This window comes from Anomaloglossus baeobatrachus, chromosome 4 (genome assembly GCF_048569485.1).
Source record: "Anomaloglossus baeobatrachus isolate aAnoBae1 chromosome 4, aAnoBae1.hap1, whole genome shotgun sequence".
NCBI lineage: Eukaryota > Metazoa > Chordata > Amphibia > Anura > Aromobatidae > Anomaloglossus > Anomaloglossus baeobatrachus.
Genome location: NC_134356.1, coordinates 662,942,383 through 662,963,398, shown reverse-complemented (window position 1 = coordinate 662,963,398; position 21,016 = coordinate 662,942,383). Strand labels below are relative to the sequence as shown.

At 51.3% G+C, this 21,016-nt stretch overlaps 1 protein-coding gene across 1 annotated transcript; it reads left to right on the top strand.

The window, feature by feature from the left end:
• The first annotated feature begins 1,707 nt into the window (after positions 1–1,707).
• Positions 1,708–20,689, top strand: SWSAP1 (SWIM-type zinc finger 7 associated protein 1). The gene is made up of 2 exons (XM_075343131.1): positions 1,708–1,996; positions 20,181–20,689. Exons 1-2 carry the CDS (start codon positions 1,757–1,759, stop codon positions 20,598–20,600), a joined length of 660 nt encoding a protein of 219 aa, XP_075199246.1. The 5' UTR covers positions 1,708–1,756; the 3' UTR covers positions 20,601–20,689.
• The last annotated feature ends 327 nt before the right edge of the window (positions 20,690–21,016 follow it).

Below are 21,016 nucleotides of genomic sequence, written 5' to 3'. Positions count from 1 at the left end.
AAATAAAATCACTCCTTTTATTATACAAAAACATTTTTTTTTTGTATTTTTCCTGTCACTGGCAGGAAACACATCATGGCAGTGACAGGGGTTATCATCTGACACTGCGCTGACATGACAATACATTGGCACCCCATGGTTGCCGATGGCGGCAGGGAACTGCGCAATCTCCGACGGAGCACGTTAGATTGCGCTGTCAGGGATTGACAGTGTGATCTAAGGGGTTAACAGGCATGAGTGGATCTGAGATGCACCCGCGCCTGTTAGCTGCACATCTGCTGATCAGATCAGCAGACATGTGTAGGTGATGACAGCGGGCTCACGCGGTGAGCCTGCGGTAACTGGAAGGAAGCAACATAGTACGTATATATACGTCCTAGGTCATGAACGTGATTTCGGTGCACTTGGAAGTTTCTTCTCTCCGTTTTCTGTATACATGGTGTAATTCAAACCAACTCGTCCCGCAGACGGCTATATTGACATAAAAATCAACAGAATTGGCTTTATAATAATGTGAGGGGGGGGGGGGAATGAGAAAACCCTGTCCTAGCCAGTGAGGGAATACATGGCTGCTCTCATCTAATACACCACATCCGCCATTTTATAATATTATTGCGCTTTAGCCCTCCTTACAGGAATATCTGGGTCTTGTAGTACCACAGCACACATATTGCGCTTTAGCCCTCCTTACAGGAATATCTGGGCTTGTAGTACCACAGCACACATATTGCGCTTTAGCCCTCCTTACAGGAATATCTGGGTCTTGTAGTACCACAGCACACATATTGCGCTTTAGCCCTCCTTACAGGAATATCTGGGTCTTGTAGTACCACACAGTACACATATTGCGCTTTAGCCCTCCTTACAGGAATATCTGGGTCTTGTAGTACCACACAGTACACATATTGCGCTTTAGCCCTCCTTACAGGAATATCTGGGTCTTGTAGTACCACACAGCACACATATTGCGCTTTAGCCCTCCTTACAGGAATATCTGGGTCTTGTAGTACCACACAGTACACATATTGCGCTTTAGCCCTCCTTACAGGAATATCTGGGTCTTGTAGTACCACACAGCACACATATTGCGCTTTAGCCCTCCTTACAGGAATATCTGGGTCTTGTAGTACCACAGCACACATATTGCGCTTTAGCCCTCCTTACAGGAATATCTGGGTCTTGTAGTACCACACAGTACACATATTGCGCTTTAGCCCTCCTTACAGGAATATCTGGGTCTTGTAGTACCACACAGTACACATATTGCGCTTTAGCCCTCCTTACAGGAATATCTGGGTCTTGTAGTACCACACAGCACACATATTGCGCTTTAGCCCTCCTTACAGGAATATCTGGTTCTTGTAGTACCACAGCACACATATTGCGCTTTAGCCCTCCTTACAGGAATATCTGGGTCTTGTAGTACATCACACATATTATCGCGATTTAGCCCTCCTGACAGGAATATCTGGGTCTTGTAGTATCACAGCACACATATTATGGTGCTTTCGCCCTCCTGACAGGAATATCTGGGTCTTGTAGTATCACAGCACACATATTATGGTGCTTTCGCCCTCCTGACAGGAATATCTGGCACTACGGTAGTACCACAGCAGTGCACAGTGTGCGCTGATGTTTTTCGCAGCCTCCTCCCCTCTTCACAGAACAAGCCAACCAGCGGCCATTACCGCAGGGCGCTGTGACGCGCACAAAATGGCGGCTGTTCCCGCCAGAATATGGCGGTAACTGACGAGGGATGTCTCGGGCGCTACTCCGGGTGCTCAGCGGCTCCGGAGAGCCTGGTGATAAGAGGGCGGCGGAGTGCGGCGCTCCAGTGCTGATCCTGGGGCCCCCGGGCTGCGGAATGAGCGGGCTTATATTTATGGCGGCGGCTCTGGCGGCTGAGGAGGAAGGCGCAGTGCTGTATGTGTGTCCGGAGCCGCTGCAGACTGTGCCCAGAGCGGGCAGAGTAGCCCGGGATCCCCTCATATTAAAGGTGCCCGCCAAAATGATCTGTGGAGAAAACTCAGGACTGCTTATATAGTGAGCCGCTGAGGTGTTGCTAATAGTAACCAATCAGCGCTCTGCTTTCATTCACCACATGCAGGATAACTGATGAAAGCTGAGCTCTGATTGGTTGCTATGGGTAACTATGACATTTTCTGTCAGACATAAACCTGAGGTGATCCTTTCACCTTCGATGATGAGGGGCGCTACTGCTGATGTTGGTGCCATTGTAAGGCTGCGTTTACACATCAGTTTTTGGCCATCAGGCGCAATCAAAAACATGAAAAAACGCATCCAGCGTCTGTTGCCCCCAGATCCGGTTTTTCCCCCATAGACTTCTATTAGCGCCGGATTGTGCCAGATGACCTTGCGTTCCATCCATCAGCATCGGATCGGCAAAATTTGCTTGTCCGGCGGCCGAATGGAACACTGAGGGGAATGTTTTCTATCTCCAGCGGAAAAACGGATCGATACGGCATGTTTTATAAGGCTGCTTTCACACATCCGTTTTTTTGCTGAGTGGCACAATACGGCGCTTTGCAGAAAAAACGCAACCTCCAGTTGCGTTTTTTTCTGCATAGACTTGCATTTGTTTTTTTGCCGCCGGTTGCGGGTTTTTTTCTGCATAGACTTGCATTAGCGCCGTATTGTGCCACATGGCCTTGCGTTGCGTCCGGTTTTTGCCGGATGCGGCATATTTGGCCCATGCGGCGGCCGGATGGAACGTGTCCTGGCACGTTTTTTTGTGCGGCGAAAAAACCGCATCGCGACTGATCCGGCGCGATTTACAATGCAAGCCTATGGACGCCGGATGCGTTTTTTTTTGCACTGCGCATGCTCAGTATCAAGCGCATCCGTCAAAAAACTGACGGGCCGCATGGAAAAACTTATGCAACGGATCCGGTTTTTTTGCCGCATCCGTTGCATAGGTTTTTGAGCCGCACTGCAAAAACCGGATGTGTGAAAGCAGCCTAATGGAAGCCTATGGATGCTGGATCCGGTTTTTTGAACTGAGCATGCTCAGTATCACAACAGATCCGTCAAAAAACTGAAGGAACTGATGGAAAAAACTGATGCAACTGATCCGTTTTTTCGCCGGCTCGTGCCTGATGCCAAAAAACTGATGTGTTAAAGCAGCCTAATAGGACAAGGGCATGATACCTGCTGGCCGTACACACGACGCCTCTCGCCTACCGATGCAAAAGTAAAACGTGACTTTTACCTCCGGGTGATTTTTCGCTTTCTTCCGAGAGACATAACTCTTTTTATTTTTCCGTCAATCTTGCCATATCAGGGCTTATTTTTTTACGGGACGAGCTGTACTTTTGAATGAAACCATTTGTTTTACCATATAGTGTACGGGAAAAAATTCCAAGTGCGGTGAAATTGCAAAAAAGAAAAGTGTGATTGTTTTTGGCATCTTTTAATGACTTCACTATAGTAAAATTGATGTGTGGGTGTGATGCCTCAGGTCGGTACGAGCTCGTAGATACCAAACGTATAGTTTTAATTTTATCTAACGGGAGAAAAAAAAATTATACAGTTTGTTCCAAAAAAAAAAAAATGATCTTTTGTCACCATTTTCCGAGCCCTTCTCATTTTTCGGGATCTCGGGCTCAGTGATGGCTTATTTCTTTGTCTTGAGCTGGCGTTTTTAATACCATTTTTGTTCGGATGCTATGTTTTTATCCCCTGTTATTGCATGTTAAAAAAAATTTCAAGTGACCAAAAACAAGTTATTTTTTTTTTCCTCGCCACACCATGTACCAATCAGATTAATTGATTTTATATTTTGATCGGACATTTCTGAACTCGGCGATACCAAATATGTGTATTCTTTTGTTTTATTTTCAATGGAGCAAAAGGGTGATTTAAAGTTAGGGGTTTGTTTGGTTTTTTTTTAATTCATAGTTTTTCAATTTTTTTATTTTTTTTTTACTAGATTTTACTAGTCCTTCTAGAGGACTTTATGCCAGTATAGTCCTGTGGATTTCTGTTGATCAAACCAGCATAGCTCTGATCAGTAGAAATGCTCATCTCCTGTGAATGTCGGCTCCCACAGGAAATCCATCATGGTAGCGTTAGGGGTCATCAGATGACCCCGCACTACCATGACAACTGTCAGCTCCCTGTGATCGCGTCCATATCAATCTCGCTGTTGGATTTTGACAGTGCAATCTAAGTGGTTAGCGGGCGCGGATGGATCTCTGATCCACCTGCGCAGCCGAACATGTCTGCTGATCAACATGTCTGCTGATCGGATCAGCAGACAAGTGCGGGGATTACCACGGGCTCTCCTCCGGAGCCTGCAATAATCCCCGCACTTGTCTGCTTATCGGATCAGCAGACATGTTCGACTAACAGGCGCGGGTGTATCAGAGATCCACCTGCTTACCACTTAGATACGACAGCACGATTTAAATGGCCGCAGTGTGGATCACGCTGTTTCCTGTGGGTTGACATGGTAGTGCGGGGTCAACTGATGATCCTTGATACTACCATGACATATTTCCTGTTAGGCCCGTGTCCCATTTGCGATTGCCTCGCGTGTATCTCACGCGAGTTTTGCAGTGCATCACCCGTCACGAACTCTGCTCACAGGAGCGGGTCAGCTGCTTAGAGATGCATGCAACCAACCTGCTCCTGTGAGCAGAGTTTGAGTCCATGACGGGTGATGCACATTGAAACTCGCGCGAGATACATGTGAGGCATTCGCAAGTGGGACACGGGCCTAACAGGAAATATGTCATGGTAGTATCAGGGATCATACACCGGCCTGAGAGCCAACATAGCGTTGACGCTAACAGGAACACTGCATTTTCATTGATCAGAGAAATGCTGCGGCATCGCTCTAAGGCTACTTTCACACATCCGGTTTGAGCCGTGCGGCTCAATCCGGCTGTGAAACCTATGCAACGGATGCGGCGAAAACACCGCATCCTTTGCATAAGTTTTTACATGCGGCCGGTCCATTTTTTTCTGGTTGCGGCACGCTAGTGAGCATGCGCAGTGGAAGAAACCGCATGCGGCGGCCGGATGCGTTTTTTTCCGCATCGCGACGCATTGTGTCCATAGGCATGCATTGAAAATGCGCCGCAGCGGCCGGATGCGGCACAATGCGTTTTTTTTTTGCCGGAGCAAAAAACGTTGGAGGCAACGTTCCATCCGGCCGCGGGATCGGCGAAATCTGCCGCATGCGGCAAAAACCGGACCGAACACAAGCCCATGCGGCACAATACGGCACTAATGTAAGTCTATGCAAAAAAACCTGCAACCGGCAGCAAAAAAAACGGTTGCGGTTTTTCTGCAGAGCGCCGTATTGTGCCGCAGAGCAAAAACCGGATGTGTGAAAGTAGCCTAAGCTACACAAGCGATCGAACTCTGCAGTGATAAAGTCCGCTAGGGCGACTAGTAAAATCAATAAATAAAAAACGTAAGTTCAAATTGCCTTCTTGTTGCCCCATTGAAAATAATACAATAAAAAAATGCACATTTGGTATTGCCGTGTTCAGAAATGCCCGATCTATGTAAATATAAAATAAATTAATCTGATCAGTACACGGCGTACTGAAAAATCAGAAAAAAAATTCCAATCCCCAAAATTACGTTTTTTGGTCTTCACAACATTGCATTAAAGTGCAATAACAGGCGATCAAAACATCACATCTACACAAAAAAATGGTAGAATTAAAAACGTCAGCTCAAGATGTAAAAAATAAGCCGTCGCTGAGCCCCAGAATCTCCTGAAAAATGAGAACGCTACACAAAATGGCTGCAAAAGCGCTATTCTTTTTTATTTTTGGGACAAATTTCTGCATTTTTTCACCCCTTTAGATAAAGTTATACGGTACATGTTTGGTATCTACAAACTCGTACTGACCTGAGACATCCTACTGACACATCGGTTTTACCATATAGTGAACGTGGTGAATAAAAGACCCCAAAAGCAATTGCACTTTTCTTCAGCGCTCTATTGGGAGACCCAGACGATTGGGGTATAGCTACTGCCCTCCGGAGGCCACACAAAGCACTACACTAAAAAGTGCAAGGCCCCTCCCCTTCTGGCTATACCCCCCCGTGGTATCACGGGTTCTCCAGTTTTCAAGCTTTGTGCGAAGGAGGTCAGACATCCACGCATAGCTCCACAGATTTTAGTCAGCAGTAGCTGCTGACTATTTCGGATAGAAGAAAAGAGGGCCCATATAGGGCCCCCAGCATGCTCCCTTCTCACCCGTGGATGGTGTTGTAAGGTTGAGGTACCTATTGCTGGTACAGGAGCTGGAGCCCCACATGCTGTTTTCCTTCCACATCCCCTTGTAGGGCTCTGTGGAAGTGGGATCCTGCCGGCCTCTAAGCTCTGACGCCGGGCTCCATCCACAGACCCATAGCACCTGATGGATATGGAGCAGGAGTACAATCAGGGACAAGGCCCTGCATCATACAGGTACTCTGTGTCCCCGGCAGGCACAGACACACTCCGGGCTGGCTGGGTGTTGTAGTGCGCCGGGGACCGTAACGTTGGAGTTAGTGTTCCTACAGTTTACTGGGGGACTTTGTGTTGTGGGAACGCAGCGCCGACCCCCACTGGACCGGGCGGCGCTGCTGTGACTTGTGGTGCGCCGGGGACACGCCGACCGCGCTTTTACGGCGGCGGCGTTTATAAATCCAGTCCCCGGCTTTTGCGGCCTAGCTCCGCTTCGTTCCCGCCCCCACCCTGTCAATCAGGGTAGGGGAGAGACGCTGTTTCGCAGCAGCGACGAGGGCTGGAGCCTGATTTACATGCTCCAGCCCTCTCACTAGGCACAGAGGGAAGCAGGCTTCCCGCTCTTAGTCAGGAACGCCCAGGGCCCGCCCCCCCTCCTCTCCCAGGACGCCGGCAGCCATTACATGCAGTCTGGCTAGAGGAAGGACGCAAGGCTCTGGGAGACCTGGACTAGGGGGCTTTTGGAGACCACACACCCGCTCTTAAGCGGGCGGTAAGCGGCATTTCAGCTGGCCCCTCTAGTGCCTCAGTGTGTATTGGTGTACTGTGTCACCAGATATATATATTTAGTTATTTCTTGCACTGTAAGGTCGCTTCCTGGCTGGATACCCCAGATCGCTCTGAGGAGGCAGCAACATGTCATCCACAAAACGCAAGGCTGCCAAGGCTAGGGCTGTGTACACTGCGTGTGCTGCATGTGGGGCTGCTCTACCAGCAGGTTCCAAAGACCCCCATTGTGTGCAATGCTCAGATCCGGTGCTGCTTCGCCAGCCGGAGTCCGGAGGGGTAGTGACCCAGGCTGAGACGCTTGTAAGTCCTGCCCCGGTGTCAGGGACAGACTTTGCAGTTTTTGCTGATGGAATGTCTGTGACTATGGCAAAGATCCTTGAAACTTTGCAATCCATGACTGGGGCTCAGTCTATGGACACGGCGAGGTCTCTGTCCTCTAATCCCCCTCAGTTGGAATTAGTCCAGACTGCAAGGGGGTCCCCGGCTTCCCAGGCTGAGTATTATGACTCAGATGATAGCCCCAGCCACCCTAAGCGAGCTCGCTGGGAAAGACCCTCAACGTCATCACACTGCTCAGGGTCTCAGCGCAATCAGTCGCCCTGTGATGCGTCTGAAGAGAGTGATCAGGAGTCTTATCCTGGAACCCCTCTCAATCTGGATACCCCGGATGGGGACGCCATGGTAAACGATCTTATCTCAGCCATCAATAGACTGTTGGATATTTCTCCCCCAGCTCCTTCTGCAGAGGAGGCAGCTGCAGAGCAGGAGAAGTTTCGTTTCCTCTATCCCAAGCGTAAATTGAGTGCTTTCTTGGATCACTCTGACTTCAGAGAATCAATCCAGAAACACGACGCTCATCCAGAAAGGCGTTTCTCTAAACGTTCTAAGGATACACGTTTTCCTTTCCCCCCTGAGGTGGTCAAGCGCTGGACCCAGTGTCCAAAAGTAGACCCCCCGATTTCCAAACTTGCAGCTAGATCCATAGTTGCAGTGGAGGATGGCGCTTCACTTAAGGATGCCAATGACAGACAGATGGACCTTTGGTTAAAATCTGTCTATGAAGCTATCGGCGCGTCGTTTGCTCCAGCATTCGCAGCCGTATGGGCACTCCAAGCTATTTCAGCTGGTTTAGCAAAAGTGGATGCTATCATACATCCAGCGGCGCCGCAAGTGGCGTCCCTTACCTCGCAGATGTCTGCGTTTGCGTCTTACGCTATCAATGCGGTCCTAGAATCTACCAGCCGCACCTCAATGGCGTCCGCCAATTCGGTAGTTTTGCGCAGAGCCTTGTGGTTAAAGGACTGGAAAGCAGATGCTGGTTCCAAAAAATGTTTAACCAGCTTGCCTTTATCTAGAGATAGACTGTTTGGCGAGCCATTGGCTGACATCATTAAACAGTCCAAGGGTAAAGACTCTTCCTTACCCCAGCCCAGATCAAGCAAACCTCAGCAGAAAAAATGGCAGCAGAGGTTTCAGTCCTTTCGAGGTTCGGGCAAGACACAATTCTCCTCGTCCAAAGGGACTCAGAGGACGCAAAGAGTCTCAGATTCCTGGCGGGCTCACGCACGCCCCAAGAAAGCAAATGGAGGAACCGCTTCCAAAGCGGCTACCTCATGACTTCCAGCCCCCCCCCTCCGCATCTCCGGTTGGGGGCAGGCTCTCCCGCTTTTCCGACATTTGGACGTCACAGGTCAAAGACCGGTGGGTGACAAACATTTTGTCTCGCGGGTACAGAATCGAGTTCAGTTCTCGTCCTCCAGCTCGGTTCTTCAGAACCTCCCCACATCCAGACCGAGCAGATGCCCTGCTGCAGGCGGTGGACTCCCTAAGAGCGGAAGGAGTAGTGGTTCCTGTACCGCCTCAGGAACAAGGGCGAGGGTTTTACTCCAATCTCTTTGTGGTTCCAAAAAAGGACGGCTCGTTCCGTCCTGTTCTGGATCTAAAGCTGCTCAACAAACATGTGCACGCCAGACGGTTCCGGATGGAAACCCTCCGCTCTGTCGTTGCCTCAATGTCTCAAGGAGACTTCCTTGCCTCAATAGACATCAAAGATGCTTATCTCCACGTGCCAATTGCTACAGAACATCAACGTTTTCTACGTTTTGTGATAGGAAACGACCATCTTCAGTTCGTAGCTCTGCCATTCGGTCTGGCGACAGCCCCCCGGGTCTTCACCAAGGTCATGGCGGCGGTGGTAGCAGTCTTGCACTCTCAGGGACACTCGGTGATCCCTTACCTAGACGATCTACTTGTCAAGGCACCCTCTCAAGAGGCATGCCAACTCAGTCTGCATGCTACGCTGGAGACTCTACAGACGTTCGGATGGATCATCAACTTTCCAAAGTCGAATCTGTCACCGTCACAGTCGCTAACGTATCTTGGCATGGAGTTTCATACTCGAGCAGCGAGAGTGAAGCTTCCGCTGAACAAGCAGCGGTCCCTACAGACAGGGGTGCAATCCCTCCTTCAAGGCCAGTCGCACCCCTTACGGCGCCTCATGCACTTCCTCGGGAAGATGGTGGCAGCCATGGAAGCAGTTCCCTTTGCGCAGTTTCATCTGCGCCCACTTCAATGGGACATTCTCCGCCAATGGGACGGGAAGTCAACGTCCCTGGACAGGAAAGTCTCTCTTTCCCAGACGGCCAAGGACTCTCTACAATGGTGGCTCCTTCCCACCTCATTGTCTCAGGGAAGATCCTTCCTGCCCCCATCCTGGGCAGTGGTCACGACAGATGCGAGTCTGTCAGGGTGGGGAGCAGTGTTTCTCCACCACAGGGCCCAGGGGACGTGGACTCCGCAGGAGTCCACCCTTCAGATCAATGTTCTGGAAATCAGGGCAGTGTATCTTGCCCTACTGGCCTTCCAACAGTGGCTGGAAGGAAAGCAGATCCGAATCCAGTCGGACAACTCCACAGCGGTGGCATACATCAACCACCAAGGAGGGACGCGCAGTCGGCAAGCATTCCAAGAAGTCCGGCGCATTCTAATGTGGGTGGAGGACACAGCCTCCACCATATCCGCGGTTCACATCCCAGGCGTAGAAAATTGGGAAGCAGACTTCCTCAGTCGCCAGGGCATGGACGCAGGGGAGTGGTCCCTTCACCCGGACGTGTTTCAGGAAATCTGTCGCCGATGGGGAGTGCCGGACGTCGACCTAATGGCGTCCCGGCACAACAACAAGGTCCCGGCATTCATGGCGAGGTCGCGCGATCAAAGAGCTCTGGCGGCAGACGCATTAGTTCAAGATTGGTCGCAGTTCCGGCTCCCATACGTCTTCCCACCTCTGGCACTCTTGCCCAGAGTGTTACGCAAGATCAGATCCGATTGCAGCCGCGTCATACTCGTCGCCCCAGACTGGCCGAGGAGATCGTGGTATCCGGATCTGTGGCATCTCACGGTCGGTCGACCGTGGTCACTGCCAGACCGACCAGACTTACTGTCCCAAGGGCCGTTTTTCCATCAGAATTCTGCGGCCCTGAACCTGACTGTGTGGCCATTGAGTCCTGGATCCTAGCGTCCGCAGGATTATCTCAAGGAGTCGTAGCCACAATGAGACAAGCTAGGAAGTCAACGTCTGCTAAGATCTACCACAGAACGTGGAAGATTTTCTTATCCTGGTGCTCTGCACAGAGAGTATCCCCTTGGCCATTTGCATTGCCCACCTTTCTTTCCTTCCTGCAATCGGGGTTGGAAAAGGGCTTGTCGCTCAGCTCCCTTAAAGGGCAAGTCTCGGCACTATCCGTGTTTTTTCAGAAGCGTCTAGCACGTCTTCCTAAGGTGCGCACGTTCCTGCAGGGGGTCTGTCATATTGTGCCCCCGTACAGGCGGCCGTTAGATCCATGGGATCTGAACAGGGTACTAGTTGCTCTCCAGAAGCCGCCTTTCGAGCCTCTGAAGGAAGTTTCCTTTTCTCGCCTGTCACAGAAAGTGGCGTTTCTTGTTGCGATCACATCGCTTCGGCGAGTGTCGGAGCTGGCAGCTCTGTCATCCAAGGCTCCCTTCCTGGTGTTCCACCAGGACAAGGTAGTGCTGCGCCCCATTCCGGAGTTTCTCCCTAAGGTCGTATCCTCGTTTCATCTTAATCAGGATATATCCTTGCCTTCCTTTTGTCCTCATCCGGTTCACCGGTATGAAAAGGACTTACGTTTGCTAGATCTGGTGAGAGCACTCAGAATCTACATTTCCCGCACGGCGCCCATGCGCCGTTCCGATGCACTTTTTGTCCTTGTCGCTGGTCCGCGCAAGGGGTTGCAGGCTTCTAAAGCCACCCTGGCTCGATGGATCAAAGAACCAATTCTAGAGGCCTACCGTTCTGCGGGGCTTCCGGTTCCTTCAGGGCTAAAAGCCCACTCAACCAGAGCCGTGGGTGCGTCCTGGGCATTACGACACCAGGCTTCGGCTCAACAAGTGTGCCAGGCAGCTACCTGGTCGAGTCTGCACACTTTCACCAAGCATTATCAGGTGCATACCTATGCTTCGGCGGATGCCAGCTTAGGTAGAAGAGTCCTGCAGGCGGCAGTGACACCCCCGTAGGGGAGGGCTGTTTTGCAGCTCTAACATGAGGTATCTCTTTACCCACCCAGGGACAGCTTTTGGACGTCCCAATCGTCTGGGTCTCCCAATAGAGCGCTGAAGAAGAAGGGAATTTTGTTACTTACCGTAAATTCCTTTTCTTCTAGCTCTTATTGGGAGACCCAGCACCCGCCCTGTTGTCCTTCGGGATTTTTTTGTTGTTTGCGGGTACACATGTTGTTCATGTTGAACGGTTTTTCAGTTCTCCGACGTTATTCGGAGTTAATTTGTTTAAACCAGTTATTGGCTTCCTCCTTCTTGCTTTGGCACTAAAACTGGAGAACCCGTGATACCACGGGGGGGGGTATAGCCAGAAGGGGAGGGGCCTTGCACTTTTTAGTGTAGTGCTTTGTGTGGCCTCCGGAGGGCAGTAGCTATACCCCAATCGTCTGGGTCTCCCAATAAGAGCTAGAAGAAAAGGAATTTACGGTAAGTAACAAAATTCCCTTCTTTTTGCAATATTTCTACACTTGGAATTTTTTTTGCCCGTTTGCAAGTACATTATATGGTACAACTAAGGCCAGAGTCACACTTGCGAGAGACTCGCATTGCATCACCTGGCACGGCCACACTGTCTCCTGACAGGAGCGGGTCGGCTGCATGTATTTCTATGCAGCTGAGATGCTCCTGTCCGGAGGGCAGCAAGCCGTTCCAGGTGATGTGATGCGAGACTCGCACCAGTCTCTCACAAGTGTGACTTTGGCTTAATGGTTTCATTCAAAAGTACAACTTGTCCAGCAAAAAACTAAGCCCTGGTATGGCAAGAATGACCGAAAAATAAAAAAGTTGGGGCTCTTGGAAGAAGGTGAGGAAAAAATGAAAATGTAAAATTGCCGGTGCGTGAAGGGGATAAACACATCTAATTGTGGAAATGATTATTCTTCAAAGATCTATGTATTAGAGTAAACTTTAAAATTACCTTTGTTCATGGGATAACCCCTTTAAAGCCCCGTGCACACATTGAGTATTTGGTGAGGTTTTTACCTCCGTATTTGGAGCCAAAACCAGGAGTGGAACAATCAGAGGAAAATTATAATAGAAACACGGGCGCCACTGCTGGATTTATCACCCACTCCTGGTTATGGCTACAAATACTGAGATTACACCTCTTAATCAGGCAAAGCGCTAAAAAGTGTGATTCTCACTACAAATCTACTCCAGTCACAGAGTAAAGCCCGCTTTACACACTACAATATATCTTACAATGTGTCGGCGGGGGTCACGTCGTAAGTGACGCACATCCGGCATTGTAAGGTACATTGCAGTGTGTAACAGCTACATGCGATTGCGAATGAACGGTAAAACGTTCATCGCATACATGTCGTTCATTCCTCATGAATTGAACGTCCGGTTGTTCATTGCACCCGGGGTAGCGCACATCGCAGTGTGTGACACCACAGGAATGATGAACAGATCTTACCTGCGTCCTGCGTCTCCCGGCTAGCAATGCGGAAGGAAGGAGGTGGGCGGGATGTTTACGTCCCGCTCATCTCCGCCCCTCCGCTTCTATTGGCCGGCTACCGCGTGACGTCGCTGTAACGCCGAACGTCCCTCCCACTCCAGGAAGTGGACGTTCGCCGCCCACATTGAGGTCGTATGGACGGGTAAGTACGTGTGACGGGGGTTAATCGTTTGTGCGGCACATTCAACAAAATTGAACGTGCCGCACATACGATGGGGGCGGGTACGATCGCATACGATATCGTATGCAGAATCGTAACATGTAAAGCGGGCTTTAGGCCACAGTCACACTTACGAGAGACTCGCATCACCTGGCACGGCCACACACTCTCCTGACAGGAGCGAGTTGGCTGCATGCATTTCTATGCAGCGGAAACGGAAGGTGGCCGCCGGTGCCGGGTGATGTGATGCGAGACTCGCGCAAGTGTGACTCCAGTCTAACTGTGATATATTTAGCTGCATGTGCGTCCGAGGACCAGGTCAAGGCGTTGCTTCTTGGCAGTATTTTTAACTATCGGTTCCCCCAAAGCGGAGAGAACTCACTGGGTATCCCCTCTGCAGCAAAAAGACTGCCCTGATGCCATCTGTGTGCTGTATGTGGTTTTCACAGACCCATAGACTAGTATTGGCCCTTGTCATCCATGCTTCTGGAAAAAAAATGGACATATCTCCTTGTGTTTTGCATGGACACACGGTCCATGTAAAAACAAGGACATGTAAGCATCCCCATAGCTGTATTCGTGAATAAAACGGATAGCGTGTATATGTATGTATGTATGTATGTGTATATAATGTATGTGTGTGTGTAATACATTATATATATATATATATATATATATATATATATATATATATATATATATATATATATATATATATATATATATTATATATATTTCTCACCAACTTGCATTAGATTTGTCTAAAAAATTAGATACATAATATATATATATAAAATTATGTATGTATGTATTACACACACATACATACATACAGTATATACATAGTGTATGTGTGATTTTATATATTTATATATATATACACTAGAAGGTGGCCCGATTCTACGCATCGGGTATTCTAGAATTTACGTATTGTGTAGTTCATGTAGGATTTTTGTTATAAATATATAGATGTTGTTTGTAGTTACCAAGTGTTTGTGTAGGCGCTGTACATGTTCTGGGTGTTGTCTGGGTGTGGCGGGGGGTGAGAGCGGTGTTGTATGTGTGTGTTGCGTTGTTTGTGGAGCGCTGTGTGTCTGTAGCGTTGTGTGTGTGTGTGTGTTGCGCGGTTTGTGTGGGTGTGGTGTGTTTTGGGGGGAGGTATGTTTTGTGCAATGTGTGTGTTGTGCGGTATGTGCGTATATTTATGTATGCCGCGGTGTTTGTGTGTTGTGTGTGTGCAGCGTTGTCTGTGTGTGTGGGTGTCTGTGTAGGGCGGTGTTTGTGGTTCCCAGTGTGTGTGTGGTGTGTTGTGTGTGTGTGTGTGTGTGTGTGTGTTGGGGGGAGGTGTGCACCCCCCATCGTGCTCCATCCGCCATGCTGCGCACTCCCAAACGTGCTCCATCCGTCATGCTGCGCACTCCCAAACGTGCTCCATCCGCCATGGTGCGCACTCCCAAACGTGCTCCATCCGCCATGGTGCGCACTCCCAAACGTGTTCCATCCGCCATGGTGCGCACTCCCAAACGTGTTCCATCCGCCATGGTGCGCACTCCCAAACGTGTTCCATCCGCCATGCTGCGCACTCCCAAACGTGCTCCATCCGCCATGCTGCGCACTCCCAAACGTGCTCCATCCGCCATGCTGCGCACTCCCAAACGTGCTCCATCCGCCATGCTGCGCACTCCCAAACGTGCTCCATCCGCCATGCTGCGCACTCCCAAACGTGCTCCATCCGCCATGCTGCGCACTCCCAAACGTGCTCCATCCGCCATGCTGCGCACTCCCAAACGTGCTCCATCCGCCATGCTGCACCAGCATCAGCCTCTCTCCTCCCAGCATCAGCCTCTCTGCCCCCAGCATCAGCCTCTCTCCTCCCAGCATCAGCCTCTCTCCTCCCAGCATCAGCCTCTCTCCTCCCAGCATCAGCCTCTCTCCTCCCAGCATCAGCCTCTCTCCTCCCAGCATCAGCCTCTCTCCTCCCAGCATCAGCCTCTCTCCTCCCAGCATCAGCCTCTCTCCTCCCAGCATCAGCCTCTCTCCTCCCAGCATCAGCCTCTCTCCTCCCAGCATCAGCCTCTCTCCTCCCAGCATCAGCCTCTCTCCTCCCAGCATCAGCCTCTCTCCTCCCAGCATCAGCCTCTCTCCTCCCAGCATCAGCCTCTCTGTCCCCAGCATCAGCCTCTCTGTCCCCAGCATCAGCCTCTCTGTCCCCAGCATCAGCCTCTCTGTCCCCAGCATCAGCCTCTCTGTCCCCAGCATCAGCCTCTCTGTCCCCAGCATCAGCCTCTCTGTCCCCAGCATCAGCCTCTCTGTCCCCAGCATCAGCCTCTCTGTCCCCAGCATCAGCCTCTCTGTCCCCAGCATCAGCCTCTCTGTCCCCAGCATCAGCCTCTCTGTCCCCAGCATCAGCCTCTCTGTCCCCAGCATCAGCCTCTCTCCTCCCAGCCTCAGCCTCCCCCAGCATCAGCCTCTCTTCTCTCAGCCTCCCCCCTCCCAGCCTCTCGCCTCCCAGCCTCCCCCAGCATCAGCCTCTCTCCTCCCAGCCTCCCCCAGCATCAGCCTCCCCCTCCCAGCCTCCCCCAGCATCAGCCTCTCTCCTCCCAGCCTCCCCCAGCATCAGCCTCTCTCCTCCCAGCCTCCCCCAGCATCAGCCTCTCTCCTCCCAGCCTCCCCCAGCATCAGCCTCTCTCCTCCCAGCCTCCCCCAGCATCAGCCTCTCTCCTCCCAGCCTCCCCCAGCATCAGCCTCTCTCCTCCCAGCCTCCCCCAGCATCAGCCTCTCTCCTCCCAGCCTCCCCCAGCATCAGCCTCTCGCCTCCCAGCCTCCCCCAGCATCAGCCTCTCTCCTCCCAGCCTCCCCCAGCATCAGCCTCTCTCCTCCCAGCCTCCCCCAGCATCAGCCTCTCTCCTCCCAGCCTCCTCCAGCATCAGCCTCTCTCCTCTCAGCCTCCCCCAGCATCAGCCTACACCCTCCCAGCCTACCCCAGCATCAGCCTACCCCAGCATCAGCCTACACCCTCCCAGCCTACCCCAGCATCAGCCTACCGAAGCATCAGCCTACACCCTCCCAGCCTACCCCAGCATATTCCTACCCCAGCATCAGCCTACCCCAGCATCATGCTACCATGGTTACCAGCGTATCCCGTCCCCCGCTCGCACGGGAGCCCACACCAGCATACGGCGGCAACCCCAGCAATGCGAGGGTATGTGTCGGCGGCGTACGCTGATGTGGGCTCCCGGGGGTACAGTACTCACCTGGGAGTCGTGGCTCCGTGTCTGTTCGGGGAATGCGTGCGGGGGGCGAGGCCAGAGCGAGCGTGCATTGCGTGAGGGGGGGCGGGGCGTGGTCGAGTTGTCAATGCGTGCAGGGTGCCGGGGCGAGAGGCCGTAAGGACACAATTTTGGAGCAAGACAGACAGAATAAGGCAATTATATATATAGATTACACACACATACATACAGTATATACATATACACATAGTGTATATGTGTGTGTGTATATATGTGTGTATATATATATATATCTATATAATTGCCTTATTCTGTCTCTTGCTCCAAAATTGTGTCCTTACGGTGACACAAAGCTGATTGGCCGCCGGGCTCGCCATGGCCCCGCCCCCCCGCACGGATTGGCCGCTCGCCCAGGCTCCGCCCGCACACGGATTGGCCGGCTGCTCGCCCAGGCTCCGCCCCCCACACGGATTGGCCTCTCGCCCCGGCACCCTGCACGCATTGGCAACTCGGCCACGCCCCACCCCCCTCACGCAATGCACGCTCGCTCTGGCCCCGCCCCCGCACGCATTCCCCGAACCGACACGGAGCCACGACTCCCAGGTGAGTACTGTACCCCCGGGAGCCCACATCAGCGTACGCCGCCAACCCAGCCGACACATACCCTCGCATTGCTGGGGTTGCCGCCGTATGCTGGTGTGGGCTCCCGTGCGAGCAGGGGACGGGATACGCTGGTAACCATGGTAGCATAGTTACCAGCGCATCAAGGTCCTGCAGCGGCGGAACATACACACGCACACACATAACGACACACACACACATCAGATCACACTCGCTCTCACACACACATCACATCGCATCCACACACTCACAACATCCTGGGATATCGCTTGCTTCTCGGCGGCGATACTGTGGAGTGACCTTCCAGGACCTGCCGGAGGATCACATGGCCGGAAGCATGTGGTATCTCCGGATGTTGTGAGTGTGAGCGCGTATGTGCGATATCGTCAGTGTGTGTGTGAGTGTATGCGATCGGATGTGTGTGAGTGTGTTCTGATGTGTGAGTGTGTGTGTGTGAGTGTATGCGATCGGATCTGTGAGTGTCGGCAGAGGAGCACGGCGTGCTGGGGGAGGCTGGGAGGAGAGAGGCTGATCCTGGGGAAGGCTGGGATGGGGAGGCTGAGAGAAGAGAGGCTGATGCTGGGGAAGGCTGGGGTAGGCTGGGAGGAGAGAGGCTGATCCTGGGGAAGGCTGGGAGGGGGAGGCTGATGCTGGGGGAGGCTGGGAGGAGAGAGGCTGATGCTGGGGTAGGCTGATGCTGGGGGAGGCTGGGAGGGTGTAGGCTGATGCTGGGGGAGGCTGAGAGGAGAGAGGCTGATGCTGGGGGAGGCTGGGAGGAGAGAGGCTGATGCTGGGGGAGGCTGGGAGGAGGGAGGCTGAGAGGAGAGAGGCTGATGCTGGAGGAGGCTGGGAGGAGAGAGGCGGATGCTGGGGGAGGCTGGGAGGAGAGAGGCTGATGCTGGGGGAGGCTGGGAGGAGAGAGGCTGATGCTGGGGGAGGCTGGGAGGAGAGAGGCTGATGCTGGGGGAGGCTGGGAGGCGAGAGGCTGATGCTGGGGGAGGCTGAGAGGGGGAGGCTGATGCTGGGGGAGGCTGGGAGGGGGGAGGCTGAGAGAAGAGAGGCTGATGCTGGGAGGAGAGAGGCTGATGCTGGGAGGAGAGAGGCTGATGCTGGGAGGAGAGAGGCTGATGCTGGGGGAAGAGAGGCTGATGCTGGTGCAGCATGGGGGATGGAGCACGTTTGGGAGTGCGCAGCATGGGGGATGGAGCACGTTTGGGAGTGCGCAGCATGGCGGATGGAGCACGATGGGGAGTGCGCAGCATGGGAGATGGAGCACGATGGAGAATGCGCAGCATAGGGGATGGAGCACGATGGGGGGTGTGCAGCATGGGGGATGGAGCACGATGGGAGGTGCACACCTCCCCCCAACACACACACACACACACTGGGAACCACAAACACCGCCCTACACAGACACCCACACACACAGACAACGCTGCACACACACAACACCCAACACACAAACACCGCGGCATACATAAATATACGCACAACACACACATTGCACAAAACATACCTCCCCCCAAAACACACCACATCCCACACAAACCGCGCAACACACACACACAACGCTACAGACACACTGCGCTCCACAAACAACGCAATACACGCAACACACATACAACACCGCTCTCACCCCCCGCCACACCCAGACAACACCCAGAACATGTACAGCGCCTACACAAACACTTGGTAACTACACACAACAACATCTACATATATATATAACACCTCCCCCCAACACACACACACACAACACACCACACACACACTGGGAACCACAAACACCGCCCTACACAGACACCCACACACACAGACAACGCTGCACACACACAACACACAAACACCGCGGCATACATAAATATACGCACATACCGCACAACACACACATTGCACAAAACATACCTCCCCCCAAAACACACCACACCCACACAAACCGCGCAACACACACACACACACAACGCTACAGACACACAGCGCTCCACAAACAACGCAACACACATACAACACCGCTCTCACCCCCCGCCACACCCAGACAACACCCAGAACATGTACAGCGCCTACACAAACACTTGGTAACTACAAACAACATCTATATATTTATAACAAAAATCCTACATGAACTACACAATACGTAAATTCTAGAATACCCGATGCGTAGAATCGGGCCACCTTCTAGTGTATATATATATAAATATATAAAATCACACATACACTATGTATATACTGTATGTATGTATGTGTGTGTAATACATACATACATAATTTTATATATATATATTATGTATCTAATTTTTTAGACAAATCTAATGCAAGTTGGTGAGAAATAAAGGAGGCAAAAATGAGGAAAAATATCAAATGATGAGAAATAATCACATTATATGTGTCATCTGAACCTATTTATGGTTACCCCAATAGTAAATCACAAAAACTTGTAGCTGGATGGATAGGACCACAACCAACTTCGAGAGCAGAGTTTGCGAAATTTGGGCAAATGGCCGTATCACAGTGGCTTATGCTGAGAATAACAATAAGGCCTCGGCTCCACTTGCGTTTTGTACTGACGGGTGCAATCCGATAAAATATCGGATTGCTCTCACTCTATCTAGTTCAAAACTATGCGGCAGCGTCCATCTGCAATATATTTTCCATACCATAGCGGCATGCGGATGAATGGATCGCAGCATGCAGTGTTTGGCAGCGAGTCTCAGCTCACACCCCCCCCATACAAGTCTATGGGAGCGTGTGAAACATTGCACTGCACTCGCATGTCATCCGACTGCAGTGCGATATATGCAGAGACAGGCAGGGGAGGAGATGGGGAGAAAGTGCTCCCTCCCTCTTCTCCGCACCCCTGATGCGATTGCAAGATCGCATCACACTCGCATGACCCTCGGCTGATGCTCGCAGCAAAGGGTTATTCGCATATCACATCCGATGCTCTCACATTGGAAGCTGTGCGCAAGTGGAACCGTACCCTAATTGATAAAGACGCAGTATCGGAGGTGAGTTGTCAGGCTTAGCAAGATTGTAAAAAAAAAAAAAAAGTTTCCAGCTCTTTCTCCCCTCTCGCAGCACAATCTGAATACTAAATAGATCCACATAGTGATATTTATTTTTTTTATTTCCTTGTAGCAAATCCGTTTTGTGTACCCACCTTCTATGAAGGAGCTTCTTCAGTTCTTCTCTTCTCTACATTTAACGTCTCCTCCTCCTTCTCTCATCCTGGTCGATGGACTGGAACGATACCTTCCACCCGCGAGCAGCCTCCGTGATGGCGCTCACATCTCCTCCCTGATGTTGGACTCCATATCCCACTTGCACTGCGGCCTCATAGTGTCTGCATGCCCAAACTACGAAGGAACTGACGGGGCCTTTATTGCTGTTGAAAGGTACTTCCCTGACCAGTGTGTGGTGTATCCCGATCTATCATCCAACGATAAGGAGAAAGTGTACAAAATAAGCTTCATGTCCTCAAGACCGCAGTGGAACATGTACATTGAGGAAGATGGGGGTGTGCGCGTCAGTCCTCGTGGCCCTGAAGTACAGGACTAACCATCAGACTTGTTTTCCTACATTTTTTTTTTTATGCTTTTATTAAAAAAAATGAAATAAAACTTATTAATGAGAATCCTGGAATTAAAGGCCCTGTTGTATCCTTTTTTTTTTTGTTAATGTGGTTCAATAGCGTGGAAAGGGCATAAATATCAATAGTGTGCAGAGGGCCTCACACAAAAATGATCCCTGATTTGAAAGAGCACTTCTCCATGTCTCCTGTTTTATTATTATTATTATTATTATTATTATTATTTATTATTATTATAGCGCCATCAATTCCATGGCGCTTTACATGTGAAAGGGGTATACATAATAGGGGCAAGTACAATAATCATAAACCGTACAAGATACAGACAGGTACAGAAGGAGAGAGGTCCCTGCCCGTGAGGGCTCACAGTCTACAAGGGATAGGT

Coding starts and splice junctions, on each gene's coding strand:
- SWSAP1 (XM_075343131.1), top strand. CDS start 1,757: ATGTCTCGGGCGCTACTCCGGGTGCTCAGCGGCTCCGGAGAGCCTGGT. Junction 1,997..20,180: donor GGGATCCCCTCATATTAAAG/GTGCCCGCCAAA, acceptor ATTTCCTTGTAG/CAAATCCGTTTTGTGTACCC.